Below are 14,139 nucleotides of genomic sequence, written 5' to 3'. Positions count from 1 at the left end.
TTCTGTGTTTTCCCCAGAAAGGAATTCCCAACGTAGGAGGTTTAATGTCCCTAGAAGAGTCATCCGTTCACTGGATTGGTGGTTAGCTGACTTGAACCTCTTCGGGGGTGTTGATTTTGGATGTAGGCAATCTCAAGTGTCAGTTACTACAGATATCTCTCCTTTAGGTTGGGGTGCCCATTGTGAGGGATCTTATGCCCATGGTGTGTGGGACGATTCAGAAAGTGGGGAGCATATCAGTTTTCTAGAACTAAGGGCTGTATTATATGCATTAATCTCCTTTTCAGATACCGTGAAGAACAAGTCCGTCCAGATTCTTACCGACAAGACAACTGCTATGTTTTATATAAACAAACAGGAGGGCATGGCGTCTGTGACTCTGTACAACGAAGCAGTGAGAATCTGGACGTGGGCCATAGATCATTCAGTATGGCTGCAGCCTGTTCATATCCCTGGTGTAGACAATTCAATAGCGGATCATCTGAGCAGACTACAAGGGGACAACCACGAGTGGTCCCTCCAGGACACGTACTTACGCCCTGTCTTCTCCGAGTGGGGTTTTCCAAACGTAGATCTCTTCACTTCGGAAGAGAATAACAAGGCTCACGACTGTATCTCCAGAGGCGGCTTAGGCCGAAAGTCTCTTGGGGATGCATTTCAACTCTGGTGGTCGGACACCTCTTTTACTCATTTCCCCCGTTTCCGCTTCTAGCCAGAGTCCTCAGCAAAATTCAGAGGGATGGGACATCAGTCATCTTGATAGCCCCGTTTTGGCCGTGTCAACCATGGTTTCACACCCTCCTGTGACTGCAGTCTCATATGTACAGCCTCCCAATAGTACCGGACCTCCTGTCCTGGAGGGGGGTCTTCCACCACGAGATAGAGAAACTCAAACTGATGGCCTGGCTGATCAGACAGGACACAGTTTCTCCTCAGAAGTGACTCATGTACTACAAAATGCATGGCGACTATCTACCCACCAGTCCTGTGCGCTTAAGTGGGATAAGTTTACGACTTGGTGTCGGGACAGGGGTTCAGACCCCTGCCTCTCCCCCCTGCCTGAAATTCTTGATTTTCTATGGGAACTCAAACAAAAGGGATTGGCTGATTCTTCAATTAAAGTGTATTTAGCAGCCATTTCCGCTTTTCACCCTCCAATAGACCACAAAACGGTCTTTTCTCATTGCACAGCTAAACTATTTTTGAAAGGTCAAAACAATTGGTTTCCTCCAATTAGGACCATTGTCCCTCAATGGTCCTTACCTTTGGTTTTGACCTGGTTAATGTCTAAACCATTTGAGCCCTTGGCCACGTGCCTTCTGCATTTTCTTTCTATGAAGGTGACCTGCCTTGTGGCTGTCACTTCAGCTAGGAGGGTGGGGGGATTAGCTACGTTATCCTGTGAACCCCCTTACCTAAAGGTTCATACTGAAAAAGTAGTTCTTAGAACTAAAGTCAAGTTTTTACCTGAAGTAGTGTCTAGTTTCCACCATTCCCAGGAAATATCCTTACTGTTTTTTTCCCACACACAAAATTCAGAAGCAGAGAAAGCCCTGCATTCACTAGATGAACACAGGGCACTTCTCTTTTATCTGGATAGGGTAAAACCCTTCAGGGTAGATTCTAATCTGTTCCTGTGTTTTTCAGGGCAGAAGAAGGGAAAGAGAGCATCCTCTCAAACCTTAGCTCTAACTTACCTTGCCCCCTGGAGGTTCATGCCCACTCTACCAAGTCCCAGGAGTCATCAGCAGCTCTCCTGAAAGGTGTCCCTCTTCAAGACATCTGCAAGGCGGCAACGTGGGCCTCAGCTGATACCTTTGTCAAACACTACACGCTGGACATCCTAGACAGAAAGGAGACAGCAGTGGGCACAGCAGTCCTACAATCAATCTTTCTATGACGAGTCTGCAGTAACCTCTACCCAGGTATTAAGCTTTGCAATCTCCCATGTGGGACTGCACAGGAAGACCATCAATGAAAAACAGTGTTTCACTTACTAGTAACTGTTGTTCATCTAGGTCTTCTGTGCAGGCACACATGCCCTCCCTCCTTTCCCGCTAACACTCTGGGTACTTACCTTGCTGTAGGGTGGCGAAAGAGGACTGAGGGTATGTCGGGGGTGCTCCACCTCTTAGAAGCCATTTTCGGTGGGAAAGACAGCCGCGCATGCGCACTGAGAGGTGAGAGTGCCCCCTAGTGATCTTGAGCTATGAAAATCTCAGAAATTGGCAGGCCTGCGCGTGCACAGTCCCATGTGTGCCTGCACGGAAGACCTATATGAACAACAGTTACAAGTAAGTGAAACACTGTTTTTCCCAGAGTGGAGTTGATGAATTTAGTTGGGGAATGTACCTTTCCCAGGAATGAATTATAAAAACTCATGGGTGCTAATTGATTTCTCCTCAATCATGGGCTGAGGATCTCATCACGGAAGGAGGGAAAGGGATGTGCTAAGTGGCATGACGCTGCAAGACCTTTCTTGCTCTGGACTGTAAACTAGTCACCGCTGGTCACTTTGAATTTACATTTGGCATTCCTTTCATGCCTGGATCTCCCAGGCGGGATTCAGCAGCTGCTAGCTGGAATTCTCCTGTTTGCAAATCAAACTGCATTTAATTCAGGGGCCTTGTGATTTTTCCGCCGGGCCTGTAAGAGTTGTTCTGCCAGGCTTATGGCTGAGGCTGGGCCTCCACTGGCTGGAGGATATAACATCTACTCCCCTCCCTATGAGAGCTGCCCACCACTGTTCTGAAGCTGCTGCCATGTTTCAATTGCACTGCTGCACTTTCTGTAATCGCCACTAAAAAAGAGAGAGAGAGAGTGCTGCTGTTTTTAATACAATGCTTTTAATGTTTTATGATAATGTTTAATGAAATGTTTTAAATGTTTTTAATGCTGTTATCCGCCCTGAGCCTGCTTGCGGGGAGGGCGGAATATAAATATGATAAAATAAATAAATAAATATATCACAGGTAGCTATTAAATAGCTATCACATGGCGGACGCCGGGCTGACTGCTTACAACATCTGTCCCAGAGCCAGAGACCATTCACTAGGATGTGTGAAAGGGCACCCCTATGGAGAAGTGAAACGGGGAGGAGGGAGTCATTCAACACAGACTTCATTGAACTACCAAAAATGAAGAGGATGGCGAGCTGCATGTTGCCAACTTCCCTCACCCAGGAAGGGAGCTGCACCTGTTTGCATGGTAATCATGATCAGGAGAGGCATTCCTGTTGCTGCATTCTCAGGAGTGGGGTCAAGTTGTTTGCTGGCTGGGGAATGGCTGCATTGGCAGAGCTCGGATTGCAACTGGGGAGAATTACTGGAGTCTGGAACAGCCAGGCTCCCTGGCCTCCTTGACAAGTCGCTAACTACCTGAAAGGGAAACAGACATATGTTTGGTGAGGGGGCAGGCCTTATGCAGGGCCACATCAGGGTCTGCCATGTCCAGAGATGGACATCCATAGCCAGGGTAGTGATGGTAGCTCCATCATCACAGAGAAACTGCTGCTGGCAACCAAACGAGGAATGCTCTCCAGCAGGTCAGTGGTTCTCGTCCACATCTGGCTGTCCTTCTTCTGTGGCTGCTTGAAGTGCTAGTCCTGTGAAGGGAGATGGCCATGGGGTTGTGTGCCCGCCAATGTGGGAGAGTTACAAGAGCAAGCACCCAGTCACCGTGACCCACAGCTGCGCTCCCTCCTCTGCCCAAGGGAACAGCCCAACCAAGGAAGTCTGAATGGAGCCACAGCATGGACTGCTGGATGCCCCCCCAAAACAGCTGTGTCGAGCATAGCTTCCTGGTGTCAGACTATGGCATTCCAAACCTGATAGTCTTCCTCACTCCCTTCTGCAAGAAGACAAGGTCTTTTGATTTCAAAAGGTTTACTGTGAAAGACAGCATTCAAGTCCAGATGTACATATTCCAGGATTAGAGATCCTGGCTGAGCAAAGTATTGCTAGGAATGAACCACAGAGTAAAGGTTGTTACATTTCACACTCCCGGAGCCCAGCCTCCCCCTTGAGTTCATACAGCAAAACTTCTCAGAGGAGCGCTGAGCTGGCCAAGGTCGAGACAGCAGATAAGACAGTATCCTTTCCCATGGAATTGGCTCCTTGCAGGTGTTGCCTGGAGGGAAAGAAGACTAAACACTACAGGATTAAATATGGTGTTACTTAGGTTAAAACAGTTTCTGACACCTGGGTGACTGCCTCCTTGGTGAGCACAAGCCATGCTGGCTCACAGGCAGGGGTTGCCCCCCTGGGCAGGCCTCAACCATAGAAGCCAGCATTGAGGGGCACTGGTGAAGGGGGAGGAGAGGCCAGTGTGAACAAGTGAGCCAAAGCAGCCGGCTCCCTAGCTCTTTCTTACTTGTCCTTGCGCACTCACCCCTCCCCAGGCCGGGACCCAGGTAATCTACAAAGGAAGGGTGGTAGTTATTAGCCAGACATTCTGGACTTAGCTCTCCTTCCCTGAGTGAGTGTAAAGTACTCCCTGAATTTCGCAAAGTTCCCCTGTGTGCTCTTGCTGTGCCACCACAAGCACCCTCTAATGCCTTGTGCTTTAAGTCCCTACGGCAGAGGCTTCTTGGGCAGAGCATCTGGCTGCCTCACTACTTAACTGAGGTCATGGGTACCCCAGCTGGAGATTATGTAGGGTTCCCCAGGGGCTGATGGGGCAGAAGAATGGAGGTTCGACCGCCACAGTGGCATAAGCGGACTGATCCTCATGGTAGTTGGGTGGGTGAGGCCGGTCACAGGGCGGTGATTGGATTTTCCTGTAGAATGGGCACATATGGGCTATGCCATCACTTTTTTGTGGTGTAACTTTCTACCGCAGTGTGGGGCATTCCAGCTTAGGGGAGCTGAATAACTCACACCCTGCCCCCGGGCCCACCCCCAGCTGCCAGCACAGGGACTGACGCTGGATTTATGCCAGGCACTGGCATAAGGGGGGTTACAACAGCGTAAGTCCAGGATATGCCGGTGTAAGTCCTAGTCGGCTCCCCGTGCACTTTCAGCTCCCCTTCTCAGGATTGCAATGTTGATTTGACTTACAATATATTTCTTACATAGACTATTTGAGAGTCATAAAGTTTAGATGAAGCAGAATTTGTTAGTGTGAATTTACACTTTTAATTTATGAATGGACCTTGAGAAAAGAGTCTTTGTACTCAAAATACATTCAGAGATTGATCTAAAGTTTTGTTCTTTCAGACTGTCCAGGTAATGGTACTTGGATTCTCCTTTTCTGCTGTCGAATTTCAGTTTAGTCATGCTGATCAAAATATGCATTGGGATGAAGTTGCATAGTAGTACAATTAAGAAAGAATAATATTACATGTGGAAGTGACTAAAATATTGCTCTCTGACTCATGCATGAAAGAGAGAAAACTGCACGCAAGGAGAGCCATTGGGGTAGGACTCCCAATATGGTAAATCGTGGAGGGCAGGCTGTATCCAGAAGCTGTCACGTTGGCCATATATGTGTAGGATAACAGTGACTGCTATAAAATACTGGTGTGGTTCATTGTGATTTGGCTGCAACCCAAACCCTACATTGTCAGGGTTTCCTGCTTAGCCTCATTTGGTCAGAAGCTGTATCACTGTGCATGAAGCAATGATAGTTTTTGTCATGGATGGATATTATTTACTTTAAGAGCAGGCATAAGAAAATGCCTGTGTTGTAAGATTAAAGCAGCAGCTACGGGTTCCAAGTTGTAGCTTGTAAGGCCAGTTTTTTCAGGATTGTTCTTCTTGTATGCTTGCTCCACTTGGAGACAGATGCTTGGATCCTATGACATTGTTCCCCTCATACTTCTCTCCATCCACTGCAGAAGCTTTCCTCTACGGCTGCCAATAGCACTTCTGCATGTATAAGGGCTACTTGAAAACCATTGATCTTGCACATTCTCTGAGTGCTAGTGGCAGAGGAAACAAGTGGCACACCAGATGAAAGCCTCCACTGTGGTCGGAAAGAAGTGCAAGGGGAATAATGCCATAGAATAGACATTGGTAACTATCCAAAAACAGCTTATCGTTTAAGATGTGCAAAATATTTTTCAGCTGATGACTAAGACCTACAATGATCTAGCCCCTTCCCTTACAGAGATATAAGGGGAAAGGCATATCTCCACATGCCTTTTCCCTTAGAGATTCTTTTATGAAAGCTGGGAATTCAGAGAACCTGCGGCATCTATTATTATAATGGTATGTTGATGCAGCAATATGAAATTGACTATTTAAAAAAAGTTTGAAAACAAAACCAGGGAGGGGGGGGAGCGGTTCAACAACGATGGGCATCCAATCATCAAGAAGCAGGTTGAAGTTGGATGAGAGTGAGCAGGACACACCAAAGTGAAAGAAACATTATGCACAGGAAACAAAGAATCAACTTCACAAAGATCAGGTTAAAAGTGATCTTAGGGAAATGGGGGTGGGGGATGGCAAAAAAAAACCAGCTAAAAACAAGCTAAACACAAAAAATGCGGAGAAATCAGTGGCTAAACTGAAGCAGTATGGGGCCAGAATGGATGAAAAAACCTATGTGGAAACCCCCTTTGTTACATACAAACAGATTCAACAGTGTTTCAATGCTGCTGTTTTGTCCAGATTTCATTTAAGTTTTCAACTCAAATGTAGTTACCACAAGTCTGTATAACTTGTATGCTTGTCTGTCGAGAAGTCCTCTTTTTGCCAGCAAAAGCTAAGAGTTTAATGAGCCACTTTTGAGCTACTGCAGTGGATTGACCTGGGTGGTTCACATATTTGCATGCCTGATAAAACTGTGGATAGGTGTGGCATATTCAACAAGATCAAAATTGAGAGCTGCTGTAGCATAGAAGTTAAATCCCACTACTGCCATAAGCTCAGCAGGTGGTCTTGGGTAAGCCGCTCCTCTCAGCCCCAGCTCCGCAGCTGTATTGTGGGGATAATAATGACTTTGTTCACCAGAGTGCAGCACTAATCTATTTAGAAGAGCATTATATAAGCTTGTTGTTGTTGCTGTGAAAATGTTTCTAGTAGTTAGTTTCAAGGTTCTTGAGATCCACAATCTTATACCCTTGATGTAGGTTTTTCCCAGAGTTAGGAATATTGTGTAAATTAGTGTAAGTACTAAGAAAGGACCTTTTGCTTATCAGCACTCTTTTTATGCCATGTACAGAACTGCGCATGCCAGAGCTAAAGCCGATGCTGCTGATCAGGCTGGCCAATCTGCCCGTCAAGAGTGTGACATTGCCAGAGCAGTCGCCCGAGAACTTTCCCCGACTTTTTACCAACCAGGTAATGTTGGAGATGTTTGGCTGAGTTGCAGAGAAATTATGTTTGCTGTTTCGTTACAAGCTTATGAATCTACGTATAATGTAGACCCTTTCCAAGAGGATACTTTGTCCTCATACAGACTTACCTCCTTTGTGGCAGTGCTAACCGGGAAACCTTTTTTTACCAAAATCAAAAAGAGTCCAGTAGCACCTTTAAGACTAACCAACTTTATTGTAGCATAAGCTACATAAGGTTAGTCTTAAAGGTGCTACTGGACTCTTTTTGATTTTGCTACTACAGATTAACACGGCTAACTCCTCTGGATCTATGACCTTTTTTTACCAGGGTAAGACGTCTTTTGCACGTCACCTGCACTTCGTTTATATGAAGTTAGCTGCATTTTGTGTTATCAGTGTGTTAAGTACTATATAATTTTATATATTAATAGTTACAGACTATAGATTTTAACAATACTATCAAGTAAAGACTTCTGGACTAGGACTTAGCTGAAGTATTACAGCATTAAATTGAGGGGGGGGAGATTTAGTATGGTACAAAATGGGCAAAATCCCCAAATGTAGCTTAGTTTTATTTCCTGTATTTGCTTACCATTATTATCTGAACCATTTTTTTCATACTGTGCACTGAAGACTGTGAAAAATTTCCTGATTGTGTAGGCAACATAGGGTGCCTCCTTGTTTTTCTGGGACAGTATTGAAGCATGGTGTTAGAAAGGGGGCATTCACCTGGTTGCCCATCTTTCAGTTTTCCAGTACCTAGCTTTGTCAGCACTGGGAGCCAGGGAAGTATCATCCCTATGCCAAACAAATTTTGCAAAGCATCAACAAAAAGAATCTGAGTAAGGGGATCCAACTTTGCAGGCTGTGAAGAAATCTGTGAAATCAGTGTGTCAGTTCCAGCTCAGTACTAAATGGTCAAACAATTTAGTACTGAGTAATGGACTGAGTTTAACTATTTGTGGAAACATCCATCTGAATGTTTTCTGATAGGTACCAAGACAGTGTCCAGGTATCTCTGCAGAATTGGAGACTGCAGTGTAAGCAATTGGCCTGGCTTCCGCCATCTTTGATAGCCATTTTAACATGGCTGCTTGTGATATTAAAAATCACCAGGCCTCTGGATTTAAAATTGCAATTTGCAACTAGAGAGCCTCCAGCTAACAGTTGCTGCGTCCCGCCAGGGAGATCCAGGCATGAATGGAATGCCGCATAGGAATACGGAGTGATTAGAGATGATTGGATTTGCAGTCTCCCCAGCCCCGAAGGAATCCAGTGCAACAAAGGTCTCACAGAGTCATCCCCACTTAACACATTCCCTTCCCTTCTTCCATGATGAGATCTCCTGTCCTTGATTGAAGAGCTAATTAAATGACATTCATAAGTATTTACAGTGTTCCTGGGAAGGTACATTCCCCAACTAAATTAATCAAATTAGCTCCAGTGGGCTTCATTAACAAACTGCCCTTTTGTGCAGCACTAGAACAGGTTTTGCATTCTCTTTCACATGCCCCGGCAGCTACCAATCAAGGTAATCAAACCTTTTGTCAATCCCAGGAACTGACCATTGGCGTCTTCGTTCTAATGATTAGGTGGGTTCTCCCATCTCAGGGCACATTTTACCTATAAAGATAGGGCCCTGGCCTCATTCAAATTGTGCACGCTTCCTGGCTGCTCCTTTAGGGTCACTTCCCTAAGCCTCTCTCTCTTCGTACACGCTTACCGGATCCAAAGCGCTGTTCCCATGAGGTTTACCCTAAGCCTCTTGCTCCCTTGGCTGAGAACGCTGGCGTTTGAAGCTCTCCCTCCACGGACTTTCCTGCTCTTCAGATAGGTAATTATTGCCTTGAAATCCCTTAAATCTATTCCACCTTCACCACTGCTTTTCTTAGGCCTCTTGTGTGTCTGTGTGTGTATGAATTTGCCCCTTGAATAAAAATCACCCTTTAATTAAGAACACCGGCTTTGTGTGTGTGTATCCTTGGGAAAGGACTCAGTAAATTATTGGTGATAAGATCCCCGCAGTTACCGGCCTCTCACATAGCTGTCTTCCCTGCTTGCTAATCCCTCCCCCAAATTCTATTTATTCACAAGGAGACCAATTCAGGTAACAGCAGACTGTCTGCCTATGGGAAATACATTACATTTTACACATTACATTACACTGTATTTCTTACAGGAAATACATTACACTTTATGCACAGAGCATAAAGTGTAATGGATTTCCCATAGGCAGACATTGTGTCTGTTCAAGGAAACGTGTCCTTTTCTTGTCAAGAGTTTCTCTAACCAGCAGTGTGTTTATCAGTCCCCTCATATTTAACACATTTGGCAGCAGTGAAAGCCTAACGCATTCCTGATTCTAGCACCAGCTCCTACACTCTCTGAGTATAGTTAGGCAATAGCCCCTTACAATATTGTACTGAAATATAATATTATGGGGAGAATTAAAATTACCCTTTTCTCAGCTACAATGCTTGTGTAACTGATTTAAAAAACACAGCCATTATCTTGACATATCTTAGAATCTTTTTTACCCTCTTTAATGCAAGCGAATGCTGCTAACCCATATATGTCCCAGAATCTGTACAAAAGTTCAGTGTACATGCCATCAGTCTTGGTAAATGGCTTTCTACATTTCTAATTCTTTTCTCCTTTTACGTGATGAACATTAAGAACAGACTTCAGGTAGGTACTTTATCCTAAGCAGAGTTACTAAGCCCAGTGATTTCAATGGACTTAGACTGGAGTAACTCCACTTAGGATTTCACATCTGTTAGTCATGAAACAAACATGTCATTTTTTATAGTGAAGCTGAACTTGCTAATGATGTAACAAAAAAATCTGCTACTTCAGAAATAATCAGTGACCTTTTTTGCTGCAGATGATGCTATCTATTGTTTGCAAAGTGCTTGAGATACTTCATCTGCAGAGTATCATAGCAAAAAACTATCCCTTTGAAATAAATACACATTTATTTCTCCCTTTTCAGTTGTTTGAACTATTGTGGGGGGGAGTACAAATTTCAGCTTATGAAAGTAACTAAGTAATTGTACAGTATTTACAATTAAATAGGAGTGTGAGCTTATAACATTTAGATATTGTGTTTGTAGTCTACAACTGCTGTCAGTTAAGGGCAACGTATCTCACTAGTGGAACATATCTTGCACCTATTCAACATACCACCCTTGGCTGAACAGAATGGCATGATTCAACCATTTATTTTAACTTTTATAAGTTCACGTTTCTGCACTATAAAATATGAGACTTTGTAAAAAGAAAACGATCAGACTTGTATAAAATTGGAGAAAATATATTTATTTATTTATTTGTTTGTTTACTTACTTCATTCACTGCCGTTCTGCTCAGTGGGGACCCAAATCAGCTCTCCTTCCCTTTCCCCAGTTGATATCTGCCTAATCTCAGAATGTGGGGGCACCCAAAGCAGGGCCTCAGAAGATGAACGTGATGGTCGGGTAGGTTTTTAAGGTCTATAAAGTATGCTGGTCCCAAGCCATATAGGGCTTTACAGGTCAACACCAGCACTCTGAATTGTGCCCGGAAACAAATTGGAAGCCAGTGTAGATGGGCCAAGAATGGAGTGTTATGGTCCCTATGATCCACTTCAATCTATATCCTAATTGCAGCATTCTTCACCAATTAACACTTTAACTCCCAGGTCATATCTTCCGCTCACCAGTAGCACTTCCATCTTGTCGAGATTAGCCCAAATCCACTCCAAAACAGCCTCCAGACACCGGTTCAACATTTCTACACCTTGCCTGGGATCAGTCAAAAGTGCAAGATCAAGCTGTGTCAATTCCCCATATTGATATCAACCCAGGCCATTTGCCACCACTATTCTAGGGACCCAAAGCTGCTATCTGCAGAGTATAGCCTTCAGTGGAAAAAGCAATACCTATACTGTGCCAAACTGTAGAAACCCATTCGGTTCTGGGTAGAAGCAGAGAGGAACTGCCAATGCAAGGACATTCAAAGTGTAAGTGATGATGTCTTATTGTCCTTTAACTTGTACTGTCTTTATCAAATTGAGTTTCATCCAAAATGTCATTTGGTAATCATGTTCCCTTATTTCCTTTCCCTGTTTTACCCTGTCCTCTTGAGAAAAACCAAATCAAGTCATTTGAATGCATGTAATTTTAAACATTTGCATCAACTTTCCTCTTTGTATTCTGACCCTTTTGAAAAACCCTATGGCTTTTTCTGTGAGACTATGAATGTAAGGTTTTTGTTCAGAAAAGAAAGCCTTCAAGAAAACCTATCAAATGTAATGCAATTGGCAGTACTTTCCCATCCTTTCCTCCTATTAGTACTTGAAACTAGTATCATCAAGGACAAGAAGAATTAGAAGCTTCTGTATGTGAGCATTACCAGAACATGTTCAACATCTTTATTATAAATATCTATTTATAGCTGTCATAAATATTTGTTCCTAATTGAAACCTTGCTTACAAGATCTGTGAAAAGGGTTCTTGTGTTATATTCAATGGTCTACACTTGTTTGTTTTAAAGACATCTCTCTTTTTTGTGACACCAAGAATTTTCTTTTGTCTGCTGAGGACTTTTTCCTCATTGTGTGTTCTTAGGTTATATGGTGATGCAGGTATGATGCACAGTCATATTGCTTTTACATTCTGTCAGGGCCAGATTGAGGGGGGGCAGGGGGGGTAGTCTGCCCCCGGTGCCGCCAAAGAGGGGGCGCCGGGCACAGCTGGACCGCCTGTGCCATTCGCTTGCCCAACAGGACACAGAGAGCGCATGGCAAACTGGCCGCCCCCTCAGCCGGGCAGGCAAATGACATGGAGAGATGGGAGGCCGCCCGCGCCACTCGCCTGCCTGGCTGAGGGGGCAGCTAGCCTGCCGCGCACTCCCTGTGTCCTGCTGGGCAAGTGAATGGCACGGGCGGCCGCTCATCCCTCTGTGCCATTCGCCTGCCCGGCTGAGGGGGCAGCCAGCTTGCCACACGCTCCCTGTCCTGCTGGGCAAGCGAGTGGCACAGAGGGCTAGGAGGCCACCCACGCCATTCGCCTGCCCCGCAAGACAGGGAGCGCGCGCGACACTGGCCGCCCCCTCAGCAGGGCAGGTGAGTGGTGCGGGTGGCCTCCCAGCCGCCGCCGCTGCTGCCGCTCCGCTAGCAGCATGCCCGCCCCATGTGATGACATCACAAAGGGACGTCATCATACAGCACCAGGGGGCGTGTGTGCGAGGGCGGCCAAACTGCACTTGTCCCCAGCACTGGGAACGCTAGATCCGGCACTGCATTCTTTGAGTGTTTTCATAATATGAAAATCATGAATAATGACTCGTTTTTCAGAATGACAGCTTAATACACGCTACTCAAGTAACCTGTTCATATCCCTTTATGTTTCTATGGTATGCCTAAAAAACAGGAAACAGTTTTGTGTGAGATTAAGGTTACTTAAGCAGGTGGTTGGCAGGATAGCAGCAAGTGGCAAAATTAAAACATCTGGACCTGTAATTGTATAACCTGTAGCTAAATTAACAGTCCAGGAAAGCTTAGAGGGCTATAGAGGCCTGACTTTAATTCAGGGAAGCCCAGCCTTGTTCAGCCTGTGGGGAGTTTTCAAATTTTGGGCAAGGGGGGGGGGCAGCACAAAATGGCTGTTGAGGGAGGCAGGACTGGTCTCAAAATGGCAATTGCAGAATGTTGATAGATTCCAAACCAACCATCCTCCTATTAGGGGTGCAGCTATTTCTAAATGGGTACGCCTTGCAGAGCAAGGATAGGTCTTGTGAAGCATCTCTTTCTCCAATGAAATGTAGGGTAGGCTCTTTGCTTTAGAGAAGAAGCAAGTGGGAGCCACTGCTTTTGCATCACTGCTTTATATTATATATTGTGAGAGTATAAATAACCACTTGATTTATAAGATTCCTGAAGCTGTTTCTTTCCAATTAATAATAGAAAGGGAACACACTAGGAATCGGGGAAGGGGGGAATAGAGCTGTATTCCTACCAGAAGGACAAACAAAAGTACAAAGAATCAAGTTAAACTTCTTTAGATACCATACATATTACTGCTTTTAGCTTATGCTGTTCCTCAGGAATATTTGATTGAACAGGAAATGTTCCTGGTTGTATTAATAGCTATATTTTTTTAAAAAAAAATAACTTCTTTGGAATTACCTTGAAGTAGTCATCTTAAGCAAGCATCCCAGTACTTTTGCATTTTTTCCCTCTGTTCTATTTGTCTGCTGATACACTACCAGCAGACAGAATGGGGAAAAAAGCCAACAAAACAGGAGCTTCTTTTTGTTCTCGCAGGTTGTGTATGCCCGTTTTTTATCCTTTGCATTCTAACAAAATAAAGAAAAAGCATTAATTTAATTTAGTTGGTTCATTTTGGCTACAGTGATGCCTATATTTTTGTATTTTACTATGGTTATATATTTACATAGAACTATTTATATCCTGCCTCTCAATAACATGTTTTTGTAGCTCTTACAAAATATATGTGATAGTTTTATCACATATAAATAGGAATCCCATTACCCCGGTGAGGATGGGGGATTCCCAGCCGCTGCTGTGCCACTACTTATCTGGCCAGTGAAAGGGAAAGATACAGGGAATGGACGTGGGAGACAAGGAACCTTCAGGGCAAGCACTCAGGATGTGTGTTCCCAGCAGACACAACAACATCACTTCTTCAAGTGACATCATCATGCCCAGCAGTGGGCATGCTCCCACCAATTTTTAGCCAATGGGCTAAATTAGTCCTGCACAAAGCATGGGAGTAATCCCACTGCTGGCATGATAACATCATTTCCCAGAAGTGACATCATTGTATCGCACCAAGATTTAACCTCCTAGATAAATACCA

At 44.5% G+C, this 14,139-nt stretch overlaps 1 protein-coding gene across 1 annotated transcript in view; it reads left to right on the top strand.

Annotated features, from left to right (window-relative positions):
• Window positions 1-14,139, top strand: part of JPH1 (junctophilin 1) — a 96,819-nt gene that overhangs the window by 62,498 nt on the left and 20,182 nt on the right. Inside the window, exon 3 of the mRNA XM_054985329.1 lies at window positions 7,165-7,283. Within this exon, the coding sequence (XP_054841304.1) occupies window positions 7,165-7,283 (119 nt within the window). The remainder of the gene's footprint in view (window positions 1-7,164; window positions 7,284-14,139) is intronic.

This window comes from Eublepharis macularius, chromosome 7 (assembly GCF_028583425.1).
Source record: "Eublepharis macularius isolate TG4126 chromosome 7, MPM_Emac_v1.0, whole genome shotgun sequence".
NCBI classification, from domain to species: Eukaryota; Metazoa; Chordata; class Lepidosauria; order Squamata; family Eublepharidae; genus Eublepharis; species Eublepharis macularius.
The sequence above is the reverse complement of the archived record's forward strand: the minus strand, read 5'-3'. Positions and strand labels throughout refer to the sequence as shown.